The 26,717-nt window shown below is 39.7% G+C and overlaps 1 protein-coding gene across 1 annotated transcript in view; it reads right to left on the bottom strand.

The window, feature by feature from the left end:
- Nucleotides 1–717: 717 nt before the first annotated feature.
- LOC127417192 (ATP-binding cassette sub-family C member 8-like) overlaps nucleotides 718–26,717 on the bottom strand; it is a gene marked incomplete at its 5' end in the record, with an annotated part of 37,773 nt that continues 11,773 nt past the window's right edge. Inside the window, 29 exons of the mRNA XM_051657027.1 lie at nucleotides 718–1,012; nucleotides 1,508–1,570; nucleotides 1,669–1,802; nucleotides 1,887–1,990; nucleotides 5,235–5,343; nucleotides 5,438–5,516; nucleotides 5,619–5,749; nucleotides 6,506–6,626; nucleotides 6,716–6,829; nucleotides 7,226–7,328; nucleotides 7,479–7,571; nucleotides 10,936–11,093; nucleotides 11,230–11,299; nucleotides 11,399–11,565; nucleotides 13,838–14,082; nucleotides 20,626–20,710; nucleotides 20,853–20,966; nucleotides 21,250–21,387; nucleotides 21,508–21,588; nucleotides 21,797–21,881; nucleotides 22,792–22,890; nucleotides 22,977–23,009; nucleotides 23,687–23,719; nucleotides 23,839–23,944; nucleotides 24,062–24,134; nucleotides 24,850–24,981; nucleotides 25,306–25,408; nucleotides 25,611–25,762; nucleotides 26,372–26,412. Coding sequence (XP_051512987.1) covers nucleotides 875–1,012; nucleotides 1,508–1,570; nucleotides 1,669–1,802; nucleotides 1,887–1,990; nucleotides 5,235–5,343; nucleotides 5,438–5,516; nucleotides 5,619–5,749; nucleotides 6,506–6,626; nucleotides 6,716–6,829; nucleotides 7,226–7,328; nucleotides 7,479–7,571; nucleotides 10,936–11,093; nucleotides 11,230–11,299; nucleotides 11,399–11,565; nucleotides 13,838–14,082; nucleotides 20,626–20,710; nucleotides 20,853–20,966; nucleotides 21,250–21,387; nucleotides 21,508–21,588; nucleotides 21,797–21,881; nucleotides 22,792–22,890; nucleotides 22,977–23,009; nucleotides 23,687–23,719; nucleotides 23,839–23,944; nucleotides 24,062–24,134; nucleotides 24,850–24,981; nucleotides 25,306–25,408; nucleotides 25,611–25,762; nucleotides 26,372–26,412 — 3,104 coding nt within the window. The remainder of the gene's footprint in view (nucleotides 1,013–1,507; nucleotides 1,571–1,668; nucleotides 1,803–1,886; nucleotides 1,991–5,234; nucleotides 5,344–5,437; nucleotides 5,517–5,618; nucleotides 5,750–6,505; nucleotides 6,627–6,715; nucleotides 6,830–7,225; nucleotides 7,329–7,478; nucleotides 7,572–10,935; nucleotides 11,094–11,229; nucleotides 11,300–11,398; nucleotides 11,566–13,837; nucleotides 14,083–20,625; nucleotides 20,711–20,852; nucleotides 20,967–21,249; nucleotides 21,388–21,507; nucleotides 21,589–21,796; nucleotides 21,882–22,791; nucleotides 22,891–22,976; nucleotides 23,010–23,686; nucleotides 23,720–23,838; nucleotides 23,945–24,061; nucleotides 24,135–24,849; nucleotides 24,982–25,305; nucleotides 25,409–25,610; nucleotides 25,763–26,371; nucleotides 26,413–26,717) is intronic.

Below are 26,717 nucleotides of genomic sequence, written 5' to 3'. Positions count from 1 at the left end.
TGTAAATGCTAATCCTTCCTGAATGCATCTTGGTCATCAGCAAAGCACCACCCCTCACCTGGCATTCAACCACTGCGCTAAAACAAGAGTTTAAACTTTGCCGGTTACGAGCGGTTAAAAAGGAAAAAAACATCTGATCGGAAAATGTAAAAAGCGGATACAAACACGAGAACTTCACAGATCTTCTTCGGTGTGTCTGAAATCAACATGCTGGGATTTATGAGAAGCACAAACATCTGCAGCTCAGATTAATACAGGTAATCCACTCAAATAACGGACAGTTCTGCTCGAAATGTTGCTTTTGTGCATAGATTAAATTTCAGCTGCATCTGGGAGAAATAGCGCTCCGTTTTTTTGCGCTTTTGTTGTCTTTTCAGAATTTGTTGTGCTTTAAAGTCATGCAGTGACACTGACATAGCGACTGATGTGTGTCATCATGAAACAGTCCATCCTCTCCTAAACTGATCACAAGTGGTCACAGGAGACGCATTAAAGTGACCAGGTATAAACAGTGATGTGTCTCACCTGACCACATGTGATCGGATCACCCGAGATGCATCTTAATACCAGGTGTAAATGGGGTCTAAGATGTCATTTGTTTCACAAATTTTTTGGCTTAAAAAGTAATTGGGTTCTAGTAACTAAAAACTTTGTAATCAGATTACAGCCAACACTGAAGTCGCAACTGCTACAATTTAATTTGTTTTTAACATCTGAAGTTCAGACAGTTCCTACGGTCCAACCTGTCTACAGGTTTCCAATATGTATTTATAATTACAAATTTTATTATTTCACAGTATATGTGCTATACAATTATTATACATGCCATAAAAAACATAAACGATCCAAATTATCCTTCTAAACATCATCTTTATCATTTGTCTGCTCGGACAAATGCAGAGAAAACACTGTCCTTCTGCTCCAGTAGAACATCAGGTTCATCATACTCTAAAATGGCCCCGTGCTTCATCACAATCACCACGTCGGAGCCCAGGATGGTGTGAACGCGATGCTGTGAAACACCACAAGAGAACACAATAAGTCTCAAGATACATCACAGTCTAATTGCAATTAAGATTGGCATGGATGGATTCTGGCATTTGAGTGAAATTATGTTTGATTATGATCTGATCACTTCCTGTCATTGTTAATGGCGTGCTTTATGCATTAAAAGTGATGTTTACAATTGTTCGATATTAAAATACTTCAACCTATTCCAGTTTAATGTACAAGACAACTATAAGGAAGTCATTTGTTGGTTGATTTCCTTGAAAATACTGGGATTTTCAAATTTCTGTTTGAGCGGCCCAACATTGATTCAACCATTGATGTGAGTTTAAGGCTGGAGTCTGGACCACCTGTTTTCTGACCAATGGTAGATGGATGGAGTGTTTGAGAAACCTATGAATTTTTGCATTTTCATTTTGGTGCAGCTAATGGCACCAATCATGCGCATCCCCTTTCAGTTATACAGTACTGTATGTGTAAGAGAAGTGCTTGTACTTACTGCTATTGTGACCACTGTTCGATCTGCAAACGCTGTCATGACAACTTTCTGCAGAATACTCTCCTATTAAAAACAAGAGAACCAACATTAGGTGGATTTGAAATTAAAAATGGTCAAAAGCATATCATTAATCATGTAACATTCATGGATATTGATCTCACTGTGGCCATGTCAATAGATGCTGTAGCTTCATCCATTATAAGTATGCTGCTCTTCCTCACAAATGCTCGAGCCAAACAGAACAGCTGTCTCTGCCCCTGGCTGAAGTTCTCTCCTCCCTCTGTAACCATGGCATCTGTAGACCAGACACAATTTGCTGAATTCTAAAGCCTGTACAATTCCTTAGCTCTCTTTAAATGACAAAAGTCTTTCATCTCACCTAGACCACCAGGTAGAGCTTTAACGACTGACATTAGCTGAGCAATTTCAAGAGCTTCCCAGAGCATTTGATCTGTGGCCTTTCTTTCTGGATCTAGATTAAACCTGTGAAAAGGAGAGAAAACAAATTGGTTTCCATAATGGTAACATAGGAAAAGACTCAAATCATTTAGATTTTCAGCCTGATCTCATTAAAATTATGTGACTTTTACATTTTTGCAAAATGATATTACTGGTACTTGGTTCATTACAAATATCACTGCAGTTCCAAAATGTCCACTGTGTGGCACTAAAAGTGAGATAAATGTTCTCCCAAACAAATTAGCTTTTTAAGGGTAATGCTCTGTCCAGTTTTAAATCAACAAAACTGACCTCCCTTTCCTTAAAGGGATAGTTTACCCAAAAATGAAAATTCTCTCATCATATACTCACCCTCATGCCATCCCAGATGTGTATGACTTACTTTCTTCTGCAGAACACAAACAAAGATTTTTTTACAACAATCTCAGCTCTGTAGGTCCATACAATGCAAGTGAATGACCTTTGTTGCTCCAAAAATCGCATAAAGGAAACATAAAATAATCCATATGACTCCAGTGTTTAAATCCATATCATCAGAAGCAATATAATAGGTGTGGGTGAGAATCAGAACAATTTTTAAGTCCTTTTTTACTCTAAATCTCCACTTTAACTTTCACTTTCAGATGTGAAAGTGAAATTAAACAGGCACCACATTTGACTTTCAAATGTGATGGTGAAAGTGGAGAATTAGAGTAAAAAAAGACTAAAATTTGGATCTGTTTTTCACCCACACCTATTATATCACTTATGAAGATTTTTATTTAACCACTGAAGTCTTATGGATTACTTGCATTGTATGGACCTACAGAGCTGAGATATTCTTCTAAAAATCTTTGTTTGTGTTCTGCTGAAGAAAGAAAGTCATACACATCTGGGATGCCATGAGGGTGAGTAAATGATGAGAGCATTTTCATTTTTTGGGTGAACTATCCTTTTAACCTAAACCTATCCCTTTTGTGTCATAAAAGCTACTGTAAGTTGAAAAACGCAATAATTGAAGTGTAATTTTATGGTGCTTCTATGACATCTTTAGTTCACATGTTAACTCACCAGGACTTGTATCCCAGTCCTTTGCATTGCAAGTGCAGTGCTCTATCAGCTGAGCTATTACTCAATCTGATCACACTTTGAACAAGCTTGTGAATGTAGCTGGTTATGCAATGCCAACATTAAAATGCAACACCTTACAAGTCATGCAAATTATGTTCATGTCATAAGGTAGCGGTTGTGTGAAAAGTACAGTGCATCCGGAAAGTATTCACAGCGCTTCACTTTTTCCACATTTTGTTATGTTACAGCCTTATTGCAAAATGGATTAAATTCATTATTTTCCTCAAAATTCTACAAACAATACCCCATAATGACAATGTGAAAGAAGTTTGTTTGAAATCTTTGCAAATTTATTAAAAATATAAAACAAAACAAAAATCACATGTACATAAGTATTCACAGCCTTTGCCATGACACTCAAAATTGAGCTCAGGTGCATCCTGTTTCCACTGATCATTCTTGAGATGTTTCTACAACTTGATTGGAGTCCACCTGTGGTAAATTCAGTTGATTGGACATGATTTGGAACGGCACACAACTATCTATATAAGGTCCCACAGTTAACAGTGCATGTCAGAGCACAAACCAAGCCATGAAGTCCAAGGAATTGTCTGTAGACCTCAGAGACAGGATTGTATTGAGGCACAGATCTGGGGAAGGGTACAGAAAAATTTCTGCAGCACTGAAGGTCCCAATGAGCACAGTGGCCTCCATCATCCGTAAATGGAGGACCAGGACTCTTCCTAGAGCTAGCCGCCTGGCCAGACTGAGCGATCGGGGGAGAAGGGCCTTAGTCAGGGAGGTGACCAAGATGGTCACTCTGACGGAGCTCCAGCATTTCTCTGTGGAGAGAGGAGAACCTTCCAGATGAACAACCATCTCTGCAGCACTCCACCAATCAGGGCTCTATGGTAGAGTGGCCAGATGGAAGCCACTCCTCAGTAAAAGGCACATGACAGCCTGCCTGGAGTTTGCCAAAAGGCACCTGAAGGACTGTCAGACCATGAGAAACAAAGATTGCACTCTTTGGCCTGAATGGCAAGCATCATGTCTGGAGGAAATCAGGCACCGCTCATCACCTGGCCAATACCATCCCTACAGTGAAGCATGGTGGTGGCAGCATCATGCTGTGGGGATGTTTTTCAGTGGTAGGAACTGGGAGACTAGTCAGGATCGAGGAAAAGATGAATGCGGCAATGTACAGAGACATCCTTGATGAAAACCTGCTCCAGAGTGCTCTGGACCTCAGACTGGGGCGAAGGGTCATTGTCCTGTTGGAAGATGAACCTAAGCACACAGCCAAGATAACAAAGTAGTGGCTCTGGGACAACTCTGTGAATGTCCTTGAGTGGACCAGCCAGAGCCCAGACTTGAACCCGATTGAACATCTCTGGAGAGATCTGAAAATGGCTGTGCACCGACGCTCCCCATCCAACCTGATGGAGCTTGAGAGGTCCTGCAAAGAAGAATGGGAGAAACTGCCCAAAAATAGGTGTGCCAAGCTTATAGCATCATACTCAGAAAGAATTGAGGCTGTAATTGGTGCCAAAGGTGCTTCAACAAAGTATTGAGCAAAGGCTGTGAATACTTATGTACATGTGTTTTTTTTTATTATTATTATTTATTTATTAAATATTTATTTTTAATAAATTTGCAAAGATTTCAAACAAACTTCTTTCACGTTGTCATTATGGGGTATTGTTTGTAGAATTTTTAGGAAAATAATGAATTTAATCCATTTTGGAATAAGGCTGTAACATAACAAAATGTGGAAAAAGTGAAGCGCTGTGAATACTTTCCGGATGCACTGTAAGTGTTTATGAGCGGATAATCTGCCATTTTACTCGTGATTTGTGTGAAAGGAAATAAAAGTAATTGCTGTAGCACCTCTAGTGTTTATTTCATCAGGATACTGTTGCAACACTTGCAATGAGCCACAAAAATAATTTCACAAAATGTAAGGTTCGGTAACATGACTATGAAACGAGGTTGCAAAATTTGTCTAATGCAGATTAAAAAGGTCAGATTATGTAACCTTCCATCACCAATCCCAAGAAAAAGCAAAAAGGCAGCTTGTTTTTCATGGTTTCCATCATTTAATCATTATGCAGTGCTGTGTCTGTGTGTGTTTCTGCAGCCAACCTGACCGGGGAATAAACTTTTTAAAAATAATAAATTCAATGTTCTTTGAAAGACATATCATCAAGGAAGTTCTCACCGAATTGTTCCACTGAATAAAACAGGATCTTGTAGAATGATGGAAAACTTTGAACGTAGAGTCTGCAGGGGCAGCTTGGCAATGTCAATGCCATCTATAATAATTTGCCCTATGGGTGAGAAAAATACACAAAATCACTCTTAAAGACATACTAAACAACCTAAAATGATTTTAGACCCATCATTCTTGGGAGCCCCTGTTACCCTCAAATGTGTCCACCATTCTGAAGAGGGCCAAAGAAAAGGACGACTTTCCACTTCCTGTCCTTCCGCATATTCCCACCTGGAAATAAAACATTTAAACTACAATGTTCTTGTTCTTAGATCATTAATTCCAGTAACACCCCTGGAATTTTTCTGTGTAAAGCATTGCATGCAGTATTACCTTTTGTCCCGGTTTGATATGGGCATTGACGTGTCTTAGTACAGGTTTCAAGCAGCTGTCATAGCGCACACTCAAGTTTTTGATCTGGATCTCTCCATATTTCGGCCACCCTGCAGGAACCTGAGCAGGAGCTGAAACCAAAAATGATCATTAGTTAAAGTACATTCCCACAGTTAGAAACATCATTAAACTTTGACTGCTCTTTTAATATATTATCATATATTTTGCATTTTAATGTATTTTTAATCATGACCGTAGGCTCTATTTATTATTGGGATGCATGGGAGGCATGGCATACAGCACATTTACACTATCAAATTCTTATCTTCATTTATATCGACATTGCTTGACAGGGAATGGAATATATAATATGATGCAGATGGTGCAATTACTGGAGAAAAACCTCATAATTCAATTTCACTTGACCCAACCCATTAGTGCTATGTGCAAGCAATTTCACCAACCCACTTACACCTGGACGTAGGGCATGCTTGCAAGAAAATACCAAAACTTTATAACCATGGCCACTGCCTTTGCGCGTATGCCGTATCAGAAAGTGCTGTGCTACGTTGTCCTTTAATATCTAATCTTGTTTGTGTTTATGGCGTTGCAGACAGGCTGTTCATTGCTCAGTAACTAGCAAATGTTGATCCAGCTTTTGCTTCGTTCAGAAATATTTTTGTTAGTGGAGCCAAAATAGTTGGCCATACTGTATCTAAAATATAAGTTACTCAACATTACCTTAATTTTAATGGAGCTGTTGTATAAAAGCAATATCACACTTGTAAACATGCTGTTGTTCTGAATATCAGAATGGCTGGTTACATTTTTAGATTTTTTATTCTTACGTTATATTTTCCCCTTTCACTCATTCATGTTTCACTCACTCATGAGTCCATCGTAGCTCTCTGGCTGTGTGTGTAACAAACTGCTGACTCTCTTCACACAGCCCAGCTGCACCTCCATATCTGCAAGATTACGTACTATCCAGTTCAGGTAGTTTGACACCTGCAAGGACGCCAGTGAAATGCTGTAAGGCACCTGAATGTGCAAGTGTTGGGGGTTGTGTATGATTACAGGAGGTAATAAGAGTTTACCATGAGCGCATAGGTGAGCCCCAGACCCACCAGTCCTGCTGAAAGCTGACTGTATAAAGCATTGGTTATAGAGGCAACAGCTGCTATGAGCACCACAAAAGCCCCAATGTACTCCTGCAGAAATACAAATACAACGTGCATAAATAGAAACACGGCACAGAGTGGCACAGTACGCTCTAATATAATATGCACTGTGAAAGGCACTCTAGAAATAAATTTATACTGACTTCAGGTTTAAATACACTACTTGCAATTGAGTCATATATTCATATATATATATATATATATATATATATATATATATATATATATATATATTCTACAAATCTGAAGAAAGTCCATATGATTAATGTCTCGAGAATATAAAAACTTGTATCACACCAAATCCTATGCATTTTAACCATATAACATATACACAATAACATAACCTATAAGTGTATTTGGATATACTGTATGTTAGGATTACGGTTATCACTACTTTGAAAGTAAACCCGGAGCAATTTTCATTACCATGCGAACCTCCAGCCAGCGATTGGCTGCCGTGAGGAAGAGGGAGGAGATATTATTTGCATCTGTGTATTCCAGCAGTTTCTTCTTAAACCTCTGCTCATGCCTGAGACAAAAGTGAGTCCAGTCAATATCTACTCATCTCCAGAGTGGTGATGTGCTAACTTAAACTACTGAATGCATGAACACAAGCATTACAATATATTTGTATTCTGAGCATTAAATGAGTGTGTGATTGTGTGTGTCTGTGTGTTACCTGAAAGCTCTGATGGTGGTCAGTCCCTCAACGGTCTGTGAGTAATGGGACAGTAGAGGCATCTCAGTGCTGTCCTCCAACTGCTGTAGGTCTCTTCACACAGAAAACACACACATTAATTTATTCAAAGGAGAGAGAGAATGCACAAAAAAAAAAAGAAGAAAAACCTCTTGTAAGTTTTAGAATCTGTTGGAGTAAATAAAATGTATTAAAACATCAGAAAATGTATAACAATCTCACGGGGGGATACATTCTCAATTTTTACCTCTAGTTTTATTCAGCCTAATTATGGTCCTTCTCTTCAATCACTTGTTTCTCAGCAAGATGTGATGCAGCATGTGCTGAATTACATTTATGTCGTTGTTTTTGGCAGATACTTTTAAAAATGTTCTCTGTTTCTGCCTTTCTTGTCAAAGGTGCTGTAACATGCGAGCGATATGAAAACGCGGCAATATGAAAGGCGAAAAACTAGATCGCTCCAACGTAGTGCAATTATATGTTAACAGCTTTGCTTTGTTGATTATAAACAAGAGCTACAACAAACTTACTTGTGACATTCTCTCTGCACGCGCTTACACTAAACTCAACAAGCATTCATGATATGTACGAGAGAGAGAGATGTGGATGCAGTAGAGCTGATTTGCTTGCACAAATTCTGGAATTACAGTTGGATACAAGACTAGACAACAAGACTATTGTTTTAAATTGTTAATCTGTATGGATTGATTTGCTGATTCTCAGCTAAATATTTAAGTGAATAAAAGTGTGCAGGAATTTCCCGCATTATAAATGTGGAAAATGTGGGGATAATTCAATTTGCACACAATCCCGTGCCAAATTTGTTGGTTATCCTGCTTCTCCGTTGTGCACACGCACTCACAAACAGCATTTGTTGCTAAACAGTGACGTCACTGTGAGTATGTGGATGTATTTGTGAGTTTGTTTCCTTGCGTTTCATGTCACCATTCAACAGCGTGCAGTGTAGAAAGCACGCAGCTGACTGGACCTAGCAAGTGTTTTGTTGCATAAAGAATATTAATGAACCGTGTGAAATTTCAACATTGGCGCTCATAATTTAGCAGTGGCGGTGCGCCGCTGCTGAATGCATATAGGGGAAACACTGCTATGTTATGTTACATTATATAATGTTATGTTATACTAAGTTAAATTGATATACTATGTTGCTACGATACATTGCGCTACGATATGTTATGTTATACTCTTATGTTTTACTATGTTGTTACTTTGTTACATTATGTTATACTGTTATGTTACGTTATACTGTTACATTATACCATGTTATGTTACGCGATATTACGTTATGTTATTCCGTTATGTTGTTCCGTTATGTTACATTCTGTTATGTTACAATGTTATGTTGTTCTACATTACATTGTTGTACTCGGTTATGTTGTTACGTTACGTTACATAATGTTATTGTGGTGGTGGGGGCATGGTTAAGTGCCGGTTTGTCAATGGAGAGCGAGATCAGGAGATAAGAACGTTAAGGATCATCACCTGGTAATGATTGTCTCTAACAGCTGTTTTTCATTGCAGTGAGAGTGGAGACAGGCTTTAAGAGTGAGCCAGATGCCAGTCACAGGAGAGAGTTATGAGACACGAGCTGGAGAAAGACTGTGCGAATTTATGTCAGCTGAAAAGCGTAGTTTCTGAGCATGATCGCTGAAAAGCATAATTATTGAGTTTCAAAGAATTAAAACATACCATTTGAGATGGATTCGCTTCCCACTTCCTCTTTTTCCCTAACTGTGAACATTGTTACAGTTATGTTATGATATGTTATGCCACTATGATATATTAAATGATTTTGTATGTTATAAAATTGTTATACTATGTTATGCTATACTATGTTATGTTGTACTATGTTACTTAGTAACATTATGTTTTACTGTTACGTTATACCATGTTATGTTACACAGTATTACGTTATGTTTCATTACGTTATGTTACATTGTTACGTTGTTGTTATGTTACGCTACACTGTTACATTATACTACAGTACATTGCTATACTGTTATGTGACGTTACATTACGTTATGATGTGTTACGTTGTGCTATTTTACGTTACACTATGTTATGTTGCACTATAATACAAGATGTTATGTTGTTATGTTGTTACGTTACATTACGTTATGATATGTTATGTTGCTTTATATTACGTTATGTTATTACTTTACGTTGTTACATTACGTTGTTGTTATGATTAGGGCTGAGAAATTTAACACGTAAATTTTTGTTATTTAAAAAAAATATTACGCAATTAATGCTGTGTCCTTTTTTTCACTTCCTAAACTTCATGCGATAGGAGAAAGGTGTCCCTAGTTGTTCCTGGCAGGCTACTCAGCCTTACAGGCTCCGGTTAGGGCATCTGCTGCTTGCCAGGAACAAACCCAGGCATCTTTGTACAATGGGCGAAACTTCACTAATATTTTTACACTTTCTGTGGCAAACATTTGCATAAATGTTCAGAAGGTACACGCTCGACTCAACTGCACATCCTAGCACATAAACTGATTTTGTGGAGCTGCGCACATTTACAGTATGTCCAGCTCAACTCCTGGGTATAATAAACAAGGGAGTAGATTTACTGTACGGAGAATGGAGACTTCACTCGCAAGTGAAAAAGCAAGCCTACGAGAAATACGGGAGAGATAATGTTTTAGAGACTGAGAAGAACCTGGCTGTTTAGCAAGCTGCAGCCTGATATACTTGTAGAGACTGAACGGCAGTCAGAGAAAATAATACTTTTGAGATTTTAAACTTCAGCAAAGTAAAATTCAGCATTCAGTATATTTTATATCTGACTGTACAGTATAGTGTCTAATAATGCATTGGCAATATGCACTTAAGTTTCTCTTGCCAATAAAGTTTGATATGAAATGAATCTGCCTATTTTAACATGTTCATATTTAAATAATTAAAATAAACAATGATTAACCAATTTCTGACAAGTTCTTTGAGACAAAGTATAAAATAAATATATTTATGATGATTTTTTAATGTTTGTTGTAATGTATCATGCACCACAATTTAATTGTGATTAATCACAGAAAACTGTGTGATTTAATTAGTTACATTTTTTTTTAGTGATTCACAGCCCTAGTTATATCTTATGTTATACTATGTTGTTACGTTATGTTGCTTTGTGGTTGCGATACAATATGTTATGTTATGCTGTGTTATGTTATACTATGTAACTTTGCATATTGTTAGGTTGCATAATGTTACGCTATGTTACATTATGATATGTTATGTCATACTATGTTACGTTATGTTATACTAACAACATGAGAGATGGAAAAGTTTTACATTATTACATTCAAGTTATTATTACAATATGTAACAAAGCTCCCTTTACAGAATTCTAACAAATATTCTACTATGGTCAAGATGAAGAAGGTGGCATCCTATTTTAATTGCAGTGTAAGATACTAACCTGGATGCTACCCTGAAATACTTCTGAATAAAGTAACAGGTGATAGCCAATGGGAGCAGAGCGATGAGAAAGACGGGTGTGACATAAGAGATGACACCCACAGCAGACACGCACAACAGAGTGGAGCGACACAAGCACTCCATGGTGACTGGAATATGCTGGAATCACAGGGCAATACATCATAACACACTTACAATATAGCCATTCTGAATTTGATAAGCAAATAGAGCGTATTTAATGTTAAATGCAATATATTTTTTATATTCAGAATAGTATGCTGTCTTGTTTATCTACCTGGTCAATTGTGTTCGTATCGGTTGAGAATCTGTTTAGAATGTTCCCCAGTGGAGTCGTCTCAAACAGCCTTGGGGGGGGGACAAGCAATTATTAAAAGATTATAAATTGAACTTTTAAATCTATATGATCAACATCAACTGGTAAAATGTTTTACACACAGACAGACCTCATGGGTGCAAGGACAATGATGCGGAGAAGGCTGCAGTGAAGTTCTTTGGCCACCCTTAAGCCTGTCCACTCCACTGCCAGAGAAGTGACCAGACACAGCACAATACCCAAACCACACAATACACAGAATACCTGCAGGTATGATGAGTGACTGAACTCACAGTCCTAACAAAGAGAGAGAGAATAACAATAAAGCTAAGTCTAATGTGTTGTATCTCCATCAAAATGTCATACTTTTTTTATTTACAGCTTCAATAGACAGTTCTATGTTAACATGGTGTAAGTGGTACTACACCAGAATCAAGCTTAATAATAACGGCTAATATCTGCAATATCACACTGTTTCTCATTCATTACAGTTGTATGTATGGTAGTAATATTCCCAGATAGTAGTGCTATTTGGCTGAACTCAGTGGCGAAGTGGCTCAGATTATGAACCCAGGGGCTGTTCGACGAATATTCAAATTTGGAATTTTAATTTCACAACACTACCACAGCTTGTGTTTTTACCTCATGATGACTTGGCAGGCCAAGTTTCTGAACAAAGACTAGTGGTCGTTGAAATCAATCATTTTATATTAATCAGTTTATATAGCTCAATTTATATCAGTCACTTTATATTTCAAGTGATATCAGTATATCACGTTATACTGTATATTGCTTTATATTTATATCAAATGAGGGCAGTCATATGTCAATGTATACATCTGTTTTATGTCAGTAATATGTGGATGTTCAGAATAAGTTTTTTCCAGTTTAGTTTCATGCCCTTTTTAGTTACATGCTCTTTTTTGACTGGGGAGGAAGTTTTGAGTTGAGTGCAAGTTACAGTATGTTTTCTTTTTTTTTTTTTTTTAAGTATATCATTCTATCAAAATACGAAGACACTTCTGCCAAAGAAAAATAATAATAATCCAGCTTTGACTTAAAGCGATAGTTCACCCAAAAATTTAAATTCTCTCATCATTTATTCACCCTCATGCCATCCCAGGTATGTATGACTTTCTATCTTCAGTGGAATACATTTGAAGAAAAATAGAAAAATACTTTAGCTAAGTAGGTCCTTAAAATGCAAGTGAATGGTGATCAGGCATTTGAAGCACCAAAAATCACAGACAGTCAGCATAAACGTCATCGATACGACTCCAGTGGTTAAATTAATGTCTTCTAAAGCGAAACAATCACTTTTGGTGAGAAAAAGTTCAATATTTAAGTACTTTTTAACTATTAACCATCGCTTTCGGTCAGCAGCAGTATACACATTCACGAGAGCGCAGAGTTCACGTGGTCTCTCGTGTGACGAATTAGCATTGGCATTTTACAGACATAATCTAATGTTCTTCTCTCAGTTGAGTCATCCAGAATAAGAACACAAATGCACCATTGTAAGTAAACAATCAGATACAAATATAGGTCTAAAACAAAACCAACCAAGCTTCTGTAGTGTATTCCTCCTACTCAGCTGTAAACAGTGCTGCTCTTCCGAGTCTGTTGCACGTGTGTTAGTTCTCGTGTGAATGTGCCAACGTGATTACGTCACACGCACGTACCGCTGCTGACCGGAAGTGATTCTTTATAGTAAAAAAGTACTCACATATTGATCGTTTTAGCAACAAAAGCGATCGTGTCGCTTTTGAAGACATTAATTTAACCGCTGGAGTCATATGGATGACGTTTATGCTGAATGTCTATGATTTTTGGAGCTTCAAAAGTCATCACCATCCACTTGCAATTTAAGGACCAACTGAGCTAAGATATTCTTCTATTCTTCTTCAAATGTGTTCTGTTGAAGAAAGTCAAACACACCTAGGATGTCATGAGGGTGAGTAAATGATGAGAGAATTTTCCTTTTTGGGTGAACTAATCCTTTAAGAACAGTGTTTGTATTGGACACAAGGTCCATTGGGACTTTCACTGAGACAGAAACAGCTGTGTGCAAACCCTTGAGGCTGAAGAGCCTGGTGATGTTGAAATGTGTGTGCGGCTGTGTGTGTACAAGTGTGAGGACATGTAAAGGTGTATTTTTGGACTGCGCGATAATGACTTCAATTCAAGTCCAACAGGATAGACACAGGGTTCTGGCTAATTTAAGAAAACTGGAGAATGTAATGTGTTGTAAATTCACTGTGAAATGTAATTCAGAGTCCAAGAGCTTTTAAACTAAAGCTGCAGTGTGTGATTTCTGTGCCACTAGTTGTACCAAACAGAATTGCAAAAATAATTACTGCTTTCAGAACACTCCTCTCGTCTGATCAAACAGATAGCCCCACCCTAAACTCACACCATTGGTCGAGTGAGACATTGACTGTTCAAGCAGAGCAATGTTTTCAAAGTGCCACAGAGCCATTCTACAAATCAACCTACAAATGGCTTACTTATTGTTGACTCTGCATACTAAGCTGAGTTAAGACAAAGACTTTCTCTTCCTGTCTCTCACCTTTATTATAGTGCAGTTCCTCTCAGCACTTTCTATCTGTGCTGTTATGACGTGTGATGTCCAATGAGCGAGCCAGAAATCTATGGCAACCATGAGGGAGTGTTTAGAGAGCTGAGAGAGAATGAGTAGAGGAATCAGTAACAGGCCCGCAGCTCTCAGATATGTTGCAAACAAGCTCCAGGGAATGGTGGTCCTGTAACGCAGCTCCGCCCTGAGGCTCTCTTCATCTGTAGTGGTAGAGCTGTCTGCAATAAACACAATACATTTAACACCATCTAATCAAATCCTAGACAAGGTTAAGCTGATCTGACACAATCAGATCAGCTGGAATAAACCAAATATTAAATTATTTATAGGTGGTGTGTGCAATTTCTGTGCCTCTAGCAGCACCAAACAAAACTGCACTTTGTTTGCTTGAGCCAAGGAGATATATCTGTTAATAACACCATTAATTTCAATGGCAGTTGCTCGGCTGGCGCATGCAGCCGCAGAAGTTTTCTGTAGTCTTTGCTGATGGGCTTTCAATAAAGCAAACACTCTTTTTTTTAGCCATCTTTGTTCTGGAAGTATTTTTCCCAGTCATGCTTTCCATATTAGTGACCTCCTACACCCTTACTACCCCACCAGAGTGCTCAGGTCTTCTGATCAACTTTTGAGGGTTCCTCATTGCCGCTATAGATCTAAGGGTGACCGTGCCTTTTCTGTGATAGGTCCTAATCTGTGGAATAGTCTCCCTTTCCATGTGAGGTCAGCTTCATCATTAGCCATTTTTAAATCTTCTTTAAAAACATATTTTTGTTTGAAATGGATAAATATATGTTGTATTTAAATGTTTTTATTTATTTTATTATGTTTTATATTTAACTTTAAATCAATCTGTTTTTATATCACTCTGTCATTTTGTTTGTTTGATCTGTAAAGCACTTTGGGTCAACTTCTGTTGTAAAATGTGCTCTCTATATAAAGGTTGACTTGACTTGATAGGGATTTTAAGCAATCCTTCAAGAAAGAGTTCTAAGCCATGAGCCAAACCAACAAGCACAGAGGTTAATAACAACTTTGATTTGCAGCAAAAAAGTGTATGGTTCCCTATCTGTCACTCACTTGACGTTGTGTCGATGTAGTGACACTAGGGTTCACTCTTGGGAGCCCCAAACACCTCTGCATTTTTTTTAAAAGGCCAATGAGAATTGGCGAGTGGAATTTGCATGCCACTCCCCCGGACATACGGGTATAAAAGGAGCTGGTATGCAACCACTCATTCAGATTTTCTCTTCTGAGCCGAGCGGTTGTATTCAGTGCACTGAATTCAATTCCCTCCAAAGACACACCTCAAAACTGCTGGATTTACGGTGCATTTCAGCGGCTTCTCCCCCTCTGCACCCGTGGAGTGCAGAGAACACTCCTGGGCGCTTCGGCAGAGCGAAAATAAGAGAGTATATTTTCATTCACAAAAAGAGCGGCACACACAGAACGTCTTTTTAAAGATGGCTTTCCGTTTATGTGTTATTCCTGGTTGCGGTCATTATCTCTCCACTTCTGATGGCCACGATCGCTGTCTTACGTGTCTGGGCACTGCCCACGTGGAGACATTGTTCGTGGAGGAGTCATGTCCTCATTGCGAGAACATGACCATGGCAATGTTGCGGTCGCGGCTTGCGTTCGTAAGAAAGCAAGCCACCCCAGCGGCTCCCCGCACCGGTCCTTCTACCCACAGGTTTGAGGCCGCGTCGGTCAGCACTGGGGGAGATTTGAGGACATCAATGGGACCACCTCCGCCGGGTGTCCCCCCACGGACCTCCCATTCCCCAGCACGCTCGCTTGCCCCGATCAGGCTCACGCACGAGACCACCGGCTCGTCTCAGCGCAAGTTCAACTTCTCGTTCGGAGCTCAGGAAGACAGTGAGTTATCGAGCGCAGCATTGGAGAGCGGGCTCATCCAGTCTGACGCAGAGGCTTCGGCTGGGCTTCCTCCTTCGGGAATGGTCGTCCAGTCTCATGCCGACACGGAAATGACGGACATGCTTTCCTGGGTGGCCGCGAGTGTCAGGCTAGAGTGGAACCCTCCACTCTCCCCTGAACCCTCGCAGCTCGACGACTGGTTCCTTGGCTCGGGGCGCTGCCCACAGCCACACCCCACCCCCGTCCTTCCCGGAAGTGCATGAGGTGCTGTCAAGATCGTGGGAGGCACCTTTTACTGCCCGGTCCCGGTCTTTCAGCTCTCCTGCTCACTACCCTCGATGGTGGAGCTGCCAGGGGGTATTCGGTGATCCCCCAGGTGGATAAGGCACTCACTTGTGTCCGCAAAGCGCTGCCACCTGGCGGGGCGCCCGAAGCTGTCGTCCAGGGCCTGTAGGTTTATATTGTCCCTGACGACTGTGGCCTGCGGTGCCACTGGACAAGCCGCCTCTGCCCTGCACGCCTTGGGTCTCCTGCAAGTACACCAAGCCAAGGCGCTAAAAGAACTGCACGAGGGTAGTTCTGACCCGAGATTGATGCAGGAACTGCACTTGGCGACCGACCTTGCTCTCCGGGCGACGAAGGTCACGGCGTGGTCTCTCGGGCAGGCTATGTCCACCCTGGTGGTCCAGGAGCACCACCTTTGGCTCAACTTGGTTGAGATGGGAGAGGCGGACAAGGCACGGTTCCTTGATGCCCCCATTTCCCAGGTTGGCTGTTTGGCGATGCCGTTGAGGACTTTGCCCAGCAGTCCTCGGTGATGAAGAAGCAGACAGAGGCCTTACAACATATCCTGCCCCGGCGTGGCTTAAGACCCTGCACCCTGTCTGCTCATCGCCAAGGGCATCCTCCTGGTCTGGACGGACAACACAGCGACGGTAGCGTACATCAACCGTCAAGGTGGTCTACGCTCCCATTGCATGTCACAACTTGCCTGCGGTGGTAGACACAGGCTAGGGTTCCCTCTATGAGGTGCCTGTATGCCTTGAAGTGGCATCTGTTCGCAATGTGGTGTTCTTCCCAATGTGAAGACCCCCAGAGATGCGCAGTCAGATCAGTGCTTTCCTTCCTGCTGGAGGGCAGCTGTCCCCCTCCAACTTGAAGGTGTATGTAGCCACTATTTTGGCTCATCACGATGCAGTAGATGGTAAGTACTTAGGGAAGCACGACTTGATCATCAGGTTTCTGAGAGGCACTAGGAGATTGAATCCCTCCAGACCGCGCCTTGTCCCCACGTGGGACCTCTCTGTAGTCCTTTGGGGTCTACAGGGAGCTCCCTTTTAGCCCCTGGAGTCAGCTGAGCTTACGGCACTCTCTTTGAAGACTGCCCTCCTGACTGCGCTCACTTCCGTCAAAAGGGTAGGGGACCTGCAGGCGTTCTCTGTCAGCGAATCGTGCCTGGAGTTCGGTCCGGGTTACTCTCACGTGATACTGAGACCCCGACCGGGCTATGTGCCCAGGGTTCCGCATTACCCCTTTTAGGGATCAGGTGGTGAACCTGCAAGCGCTGCTCCAGGAGGAGGCAGACCCAGCCTTGGCATTGCTGTGTCCGGTGCGAGCTTTACGCATCTATTTGGATTGAACGCAGAGCCGTAGAAGCTCAGAGCAGCTCTTTGTCTGCTTTGGTGGACAGCAGAAAGGAAGCGCTGTCTCCAAACAGAGGATTGCCCACTGGGTCATTGACGCCATCACGATGGCATATCAGGCTCAGAACATGCCACCCCCTGCGAGGTTACGAGCCCACTCTACCAGGATTGTGGCGGCCTCCTGGGCCCTGGCCAGTGGCGCCTCTTTGGTGGAGATCTGCAGAGCAGCGGGCTGGGCAACACCCAACACCTTTGCGAGGTTCTACAATCTCCAGGTTGAGCCGGTCTTGTCCCGTGTATTGGCAGGCACGAGCAGGGACAGCTGGCCGGGTGTACCGCTTGCGCATAGCGCCTTTCCCCTCCCTTGAGGTGAAGACGTGTGCTCTTGACTCCCAGTCATGTTCACAGACTGTGATCCCTGGATGACTTTACTCCTTAGCCCTCTGGCAGTTGAATTTACAGAGAAACTTGCTGACCGGCCCAGTACATGCACTAATGAGCCCCTGTACTGAGGTAGGTGCTCCACATGTGCTGGTTCCCCAAAGGAGACCCCATGTGATATCTTCCGCAAAATCGTTTCCTTGTCGGCAAACTGCGTCTTCCTTGGGCAGAGGCCCCTCTGCCCTGGTCGACATGCTCTGTAGAAACTCCTCCCCCTTCGGGTAGGACCTACCATAGGACCTCTCCACATGACATACTTCCGACAAGACTCTGTAAAACCATGTGATGTATTCCACTCAAACTACCCCCATCCCCCTCTTGTTGGGTGGGGTGTGGTCTCCGTGGTGTCTTCCCCTTGGGAGGGACACCCCCGATGCAGACACTTATGGCTCCCTGTCAGTTAACAAATTCCACTCTTTTTGGGGAGAAAAGAGAGGGAAAGAGGCCTCGGCTGAGCTAGCCTGTCCCTATAGTTGGGCAGTCAACTTGTTCCTGATGGACCGTTCAACACTCATAAGAGTGTTGGGGGAGGTTACATGACGGCCTGGTGCGCTGGCTACGATGCACACAGCGATCTGCCCGTCACACACCGCCAGTTCACGTCACACAGTTCAGATTGTTGTGGCGTTTTGTATAGGGACCCCTAGTGTCACTACATCGACACAACATCAAGTGAGTGACAGATAGGGAACATCATGGTTACATTCGTAACCTCCGTTCCCTGATGGAGGGAATAAGACATCGTGTCCCTCTTGCCACAACGCTGAACTACCCACTGAAATGGCCGGGACCTGGTCTCGGCTCCTCAGCACAAAACCTGAATGAGTGGCTGCATACCAGCTCCTTTTATACCCGTATGTCCGGGGGAGTGGCATGCAAATTCCACTCGCCAATTCTCATTGGCCTTTTTTCAAAAAAGCAGAGGTGTTTGGGGCTCCCAAGAGTGACCCCTAGTGTCACTACATCGACACAATGTCGAGTGAGTGACATATAGGGAACTATCTGCTTTGTTAAATGAAGCTTAACATTGTCTTTGATTTTGAGTTCCCACAGTATGCAACAGACTGGCATGTCTTAAGGTCAATATTAGGTCAAAAATGGCAAAAGAAAAACAGCTTTCTCTTGAAACTCAGTCAAACGTTGTTTTGAGGAATGAAGGCTATACAATGCTTGAAATTGCCAAAAAAACTGAAAATATTATACAAAGGTGTAGCATGAAAATTCCACTCGCCAATTCTCATTGGCCTTTTTTCAAAAAAGCAGAGGTGTTTGGGGCTCCCAAGAGTGACCCCTAGTGTCACTACATCGACACAACGTCTCGTTCCCTCCATCAGGGAATGGAGGTGCGAAAGTAACCATGATGTTCTGCTTGTGGTGCAGAAATTACACACTTCACCTATAAAGGTTATTCATATTTTTTTAATTGTTGTTTAAAATGATCAGAAGATATTTTAAAATATAGAGATATGTGATAAATACCGATCATTTCCATCAAACAGATTTCATTTCTCTAAAGTCTGTTTGAATGATCAGTTTAGTAAACAAACATGCAGAATAAATGCAGTGGTATATCAGTTTTAATGCACTCATGCATGGCATCACAGGAAATCAGGTAGGTGACTGGAAGAAGGCAGAGAAAATAAGGATAAGGATTTTTTTTTTCGACACGGTTCATGCATTTCATGCCTCTAAGACCTAAATAGGATTGTGCAGTACAATACAGCATATTATCACAAGTCTGAAAATAATACAGGATGCGTCTACATTTGGGATGTTAATTAATTATCACTAATGCGATAACAGTAGCGTAACCTCGGATTTCACAAGCATATAAAGCACTATGAATTCCTAACCACCTATATGCTGAATACCTAATTTGATAATTATGGTTCACAGGAGCGTAGTAAATGTTTTGTATATTGTATTGGTGTAATGTATTACGTAACTCTATGATTTAGAGGAGCTCTCTTTGCATTGTAAAAGCTTTACTGGTAACTACAAGAATTTTTAACATCCCCAGGCAGCATACTATTCAAATTTAACAGACGGTGCTCAAAGGAGTCATGCCATTATTCCAGACCTTTCGCTTCACTAACAGTAACATCGGCAGCTGGGTATATCCCATAAGTCCACACAGGAAAACACACCAGAGATATGAAGACAAGGACATTAGAAATGTCATTACAGCACTGAAGACAAATGCAAACTGCAGTTTAACAGATGATATAGCGACAGATTTAGCATTATAGGTGAAATATCTCAACTACTGCTGTTGTAACAGGATTATAACCTTTTGGAAATTATTAGGAAATTAGTCCGGTAAAAGCGTAAATCTATATGGCTACTGTTTCTGTTTTAGATTTAAATATGCTACCACCTTATTTCAAGTGTAAAATACAGAGTTAAGTCAAACCAATCAATACTGAATTGGTTCTTTTAGTCTTATTGAAACATCCAAGTAATTATACACACGCTAAACACACTAAATATGATCTACACATGACATGACTGAAACTGTTGTAAGGCAAATAACCGGCAATCAATTTAAATTCGAAGAAATACATTAATAGTCAATAAATAATACCAATCCATATGAAAAAAAAAAAAGAAAAGATTTATCATCCATCTTCTTTTGAGTATCTTGCGTTTTGGATACTGATGTCCCCACCAATCGTTGTAACTGGCTAAACCAGCAAGATTTGCTTCATCAACCAGATTGCATCTGGTCTTATAAATAGTGTTACTAATGACAGTAAAAGAAGCATAGCTCTATGTTTGTTTGAACTTAATGAGATATTTTACCTTCATCCTCGTCCTCTGTGGCTAGAGTATCTCTAGAGTACATGGCCCTCCTGAAACTCTTTCTCTTCAATTCTTTATTGTTTTCCTGAAACATTATTTAAGAAATAATCCATTAGTCAAATGTACCCCTCAAAAAAGATGCAAATAAATAAATACAAGAGCATTCATTTAGTAGACTTAAGTAGAACATCATATCAAAGGAGTAGACTTTTTTTTTTTTTTTTTACCATGTCTTGTCTGTTCATTAGGGTTCTCCACTGTTCAAACAGCTCAGGTTCAGCACACTGGATGTCCTTTAATGTCCCTTGTGTCTGCACCGTCCCATCTCGCATGGCTATAATCTATGGGACCATAATAATAACAAAAACATTTGGACAAAAAGCTGGAAAACAATTAGCCAGACCATTCCATACCACAATACTCACAATGTAATACAACACTAAATAACTGGGTGATGCAAAAATATGGTATAAGTGTGACATATACATTTATTCTGTTTAGCAGACCCTTTATCCATAGTGACTAATTTGCTATAATATAATACAATTATTTATTAAGTATTTAAGTATAAACTTATAAATAAATGCCATGAAAAATGCAGCAAATTTCTAGAAACCTTCTTACCCAGTCTGCATGAGGTAAGTACTGCAGTTTGTGAGTAACCAAGACAACAGTCCTCTTTTCCTGTCGAAGGAACTTGATAATTCCTTCATGCATGAGGTGATCACTGAGGTGAATGTCAAGGGCTGAAAACGGGTCATCCTTAAAGTAAAAAATTACAGGGTGTTGACTTGTTTTTATTTAGCTGAACCAACAAACATGCTTTTGAAAATGTGTTGGGGATTGTGCTGGGATTCAGAGTCTACAACTGGCTGGACTAACCAGGAAGACCACATTGGTCTGCTGATAAAGGGCTCGAGCAATGCTGATTCGCTGACGCTGGCCTCCAGAAAGAATAATCCCCTGGAGGAGAGAAATACATCATATGAATAAGGGGCCAGTCAGACCAAACAGATGCAGTGGAATATTTTTGGTGTCAACAACCCTTAGTATTATTTCAGACAGACATATCACAGAAACATAATTAACTGTGTTTGGCTTAGTTTATGCTGTAATAAACAAATAGACACCTATGCATACATAACAGACACTATTGACATCTCATACATACCCTTTCTCCAATCACTGTTTGATCACCTTGTGGCAGTGTATCAATATCTGGCTGTAACTGGCAGACCTCAATCACTTCTTTATACCTGAGGAGACATATGGAACACCAATATCATGTGTTAGCTAATATTTTTCATTTTTAATTATTATACAGCAACAGCTCTCTCATTTTCTATAATTTAGAAAATATTAGACATAATGGTGATTTCAGTGTGTTTCTCACACAAAGCTATTGCATGACTTCAAACGACGTACTGTAACATGGTCTGATGTGTTGATACTTTTTGTTAATTGTCAGATTAAAATGACATCTTTCCAGTTGCTGAAAGACCCTGTGGCATGGGTGTCGTGATCATGTGTCGGTCTGCGGGAGAGGGAGAGCGGTAAGTACCATCACCTGGGTTATGATTACTCTAACATCTGTCTCTGATTATAGTGATGGCGGAGGGAGGCCTGAAAAGGCACACCAGGGCGTCAGAACGGGGGAAGAGAGCATCAAGGATGAGCAAGAAGCAGCTACCCAATTGTCCCTTTGTTTTGAGTTGGCTATAAGCCGTGTCATTAAGACTAAAATATAAAGACACACAACACAAACGCACATATGGCAGCTGCGTTTGGCTCTCTCTCTGCCGAACTGCCGCATCCCGCTGCACTTATCCCTCTCCTCGGTTGATTAGCCCTCCTCTTCGTCACAGACCCATAGGGAACAGAGGAGAAATGTGCCGACTAGGCAACAGCTGTTACAAGACACTAAAGCTGCATCTTATGGTCATGCTATTGCCCCTGGACTGAAAATGAAACAAGCGGCAGGAGGTATTGTGTTTGTGCAGAGTGGTATGAGGGAACCCAAGTACGAGGGTCCTTTTTCATCCACACACATCTCTTACATGACTAAACAAGAAGGAATTCAGGACATCAGTTACATTAGGGAATTACAGGGTTATACTCAATTTTAAGTCTAGCAGTAGCTTTGGTGAAAGAGTCGGCGAATGATACCTCTTCACATTGGGGGCCATGTCAAACAGAATGTTCTCCTCAACTGTGGCGTTTAAGAGCCAAGGCCTCTGAGAAGCATAGGCTACTGAACCTCTCCTACTGAAAAACAAAAGTACAGCTTGAGGTTCTTGGTGCCTTGTAAAGTATAAAACCAAATTAAAGTCAAATTAAAATTTAATAATTACGTGGGTGACTGTCTTCCACTCAAATAATGTCCTCTGTAAGTCAAAAAAGACATAGATCTTTACTGAAAAGTTGTCTAAAAATAATTTTGTATATAAAAAATAATATTCTAAATAAAATATAATATATAAAAATAATGTTTAATAATATTATTAAATAAATAATTTTGTGGGAAATGAACTTGAAGAATTTTGAAACGTTGTACTGTACTATCATTCAGTTAAAAGGATTAGTTCACCCCAAAAATAAAATTCTGTCACAATTTACTCACAATCATGTTGTTCCAAACTTGCATGACTTTAGCACTAAAAACAATGCAAGTTCTTGCGTGAACAATCGCGTCACTGTGAACGAGCTTTTCTCAAACTCATGAATACGCAACAGACAAGATTTTCATTGAAAAAATGACTAACTCCTGGTTGTTTCTCACCAAAACCTATCCTATGGCTTCAGAAAACTTGGAATATGATGCAGATTATATGGACAAATTTTATGATACATTTAGGTCCTTTTTTAAGCTTCAAAGTAAGTAACTGTTCACTGCCTTTGTAATGAATTGACAGACTTTGATATTAATTTAAACAGTTGTGTTCTGCATAAGAAAGAAAGGCATATGAGTTTGGAGTGACATAAGTGTAAGTAAATTAAGACAGAATTTTAATTTTTGGGTGAACTATATCTGTTAATTATTAACAACAACATAATTGTATACCTCACGTTTTCTTCTGAATCACTGTTGGGTAATCTGTGGGAAAAGGCAGCAGAATAAACATGATATTTTATAACAATCAAACTAACAGGAGAAAAAACAATATACTGTTGATTTTAATAAAACATCCATTTTGGTTGCTCTCTGTATTTCACCTGTTCCATGTTATGTTTCCAGAAATCTTTTGCATCTCTCCCAGTGCCGCCAGCAATAAAGAGGATTTCCCACTTCCTACCTGCCCTACGATCATTGTCAGCTGACCTGATACACAGCACAAACAAAGAAGCAGATAAAAAAGTGACTCTTTGCAATGCCAATGAACGTATATCAGTACAGCAACAAAAGACATGAACATATCCAAACATATCAGAACCTCACCGAAGGGAACCTTTATGTCGATATTGGTTAGAGTTGGGCACCCCTGTATCCATGTGAAGTAGCCATTTACAATCTACTCACATAAAACAGAACACAAAGTGCTTGTTAAGTCTTGTTTTTTATTTTATTTTATTATAGAATTAATAATTTAAATAAATGGATTGTTCTGTTATTCTTTCAAAAATATGTCATAATTTACTCACTCTTATGTTGTTCTAAACCCATATTACTATTTTTGTTCTTGTGCAGAACACAAAATGAGATGTTGCGCTAAAATTAGTTAAGGTCTTGTGTGAATACGCATTCACGTTTTTGCTGGAAAAAAAAAAAAATTAAATTGTGGGTTCTTCCTTACCTAAACTTATCGTATACCTTCAGAAGACTTAGAATATGACGCACGAGTTGCATGGACAAATTTTATGAAACTTTTGGCCGTTTTAAGCTTTAATGTGAGTAACTATTAACTGCCATTATATTGCAAAGATGCAGAGGTATCTTCATTTATACATCTCTTGTGTTTCACACAAGAAAGAAAGTCATATGGGTTTGGAATGACATGATGACAGAATTTTAATTTTTGGCTGAACCATTCCTTTAACTCTTTTGCTAGTTTTTTCTGATTGATTATAACCACTGTTACAGTAACTGTTTAACTGTTCATTTTAACATCATTACTATAAGTTTTTGTTTTTTTAGTGTAAATAACTTGGATTGATATTTATTGGTATCTAACATAAAATCTATTGATGTTAACATTGCACGCAATGAAATTCTTATATGAATCGTACCTTAATGCAGACTTCCTCCTCCTGGGAAGCTGATTCCATCAGTCCCCGGTCTTGCTGTTGAAAGTTCCTGTTAACGTCCTGTTTGGATTTGCTTTTACGATTCACCAGCTTGGCCTGAAGCTGCAACGCATACTGAGGGGAAAGTGACCAAAAACCTGTTCATTTATTCCTGGGAAGAATGATTCACTTATAATAGGTTGTTTAGTAAACATAAATGTAATGAAAACCAATATATGACATGGCCAAACATATATATGTGCTTGTTGAGCATTACATTTCAAAACCATTGGTATTAATATCCCAGAAAAGTCTGTGAAGACTTTCCACTGGATATTGAAACAAGGCTGCAAGAATTTGCTCCCACGATCTTACTAAAGACTTAATCTTACTGTGTTTTTTAAATAAAAGCACCAAAAATTATTAACCCTAATTTAAATTGTGAGGTACTGTACTTACGACAGACTTAATGTTGGCATGGTTGTTTTCTGGGGTTTGGACTATAGGCTCCTTATAAATTTCAATCTCTGCACTGCTTAGGAATTCACTCAGTTTCTGCACACTGAGAAAAGGTTAAAAGGAGGAAATACTATGTGTATCATGTCAGTAAGGCTTTATGACATTAAATTCACTGTAGAGCTGGGATAAATAAATAAAATGAAACAATGAGGCTGAAAAGACTGAAAGCTTAATTTGGTTATTTATATAGATGAACAGCAAATACATCATAATGCTACATATTGAGAAAGTGGGCTGTCAATCACCTTACAAGAGCTTTGACAGTGGAGTGTAAGACACTGGAGAGCAGGAAGAGGGGTGTGACCAGGATGTGGAAGAGTGAGAGAGAGCCAAAGGCCACAGCGGGAGACAGATCAAAGTCTGTAGCACTGTGCATGTGCACATGAACCACAAATATCTGTTGAGCAGAGAACACTTGAATTGCCTTAAACCTGATTTACACAAATATAACTCTCACATTTAAATTATGAAGGTATTACACAAAATAAGCCATCAAATAATGTTTTTTCAGATCACTTTTAAATCTCAGTGTGATTTTGCATTTAGAAATCATCACAATTTTTAAAAGGGCTGATCTTTGCATTGCAAAATATAGAGAATTAAATGAGAGAGAGTACATATCTGGGTTTTATAGGAATAGTTCACCCAAAAATTAAATTCAGTGATCATTTATCTACCTTCATGCTGCTCCAAACTCATATGACTTAATTTGTTCAACTTCCATTGAAGTTCCATTTTGTTCAACTTTCATTGAACACAGGAGGTGATTAGGCACAATGTTAGCCACAGTCACCATTCACTTTAATTGTTCTGAAAAAAGATGCAATGGAAGTGAATGATGACTGAAGCTAACATTCTGCCTAACATGTGCCTAACATTTGTATTCAGTGGAAGAAAGAAAGTCATACCGGTTTTGAGCTACATGAGGCTGAGTAAATGAGTAAATGAATTTTCATTTTTTAGGTGAACTACCTCTTTATGTAAAACACCACAGTCAAAAACTCACTGTGAGAACAGCAGCAATTGGGATGGCAGCATTCATGAAGACTACAGAAAACAAAACAGGAAAGAACAGTTAATAAACTCCAACAGATCATGCCTCAAACTTTCAGATCAAGAAACATGATTCTATTTTAAAGTTCTATGTAATGGAAAAGTAAACTATTTTAAAAGTTATAATGTTCTGATTATCAATTATATTAAATTAGGATGAATTAAATTAAACTGGGGCACATTTTGAAATTGAGATGCAAAAAAGTGTCCGAATTTACCTGAATTTACCCTAATCTTGCAGATATGCTTTGCAGATCTTAAAGGGATAATTGACCCAAAAAAGAAAAAGTCTGTCATCA

The sequence above is a fragment of the Myxocyprinus asiaticus genome, chromosome 26 (genome assembly GCF_019703515.2).
Source record: "Myxocyprinus asiaticus isolate MX2 ecotype Aquarium Trade chromosome 26, UBuf_Myxa_2, whole genome shotgun sequence".
NCBI classification, from domain to species: domain Eukaryota; kingdom Metazoa; phylum Chordata; class Actinopteri; order Cypriniformes; family Catostomidae; genus Myxocyprinus; species Myxocyprinus asiaticus.
This window is presented reverse-complemented; position numbering and strand designations above follow the sequence as displayed.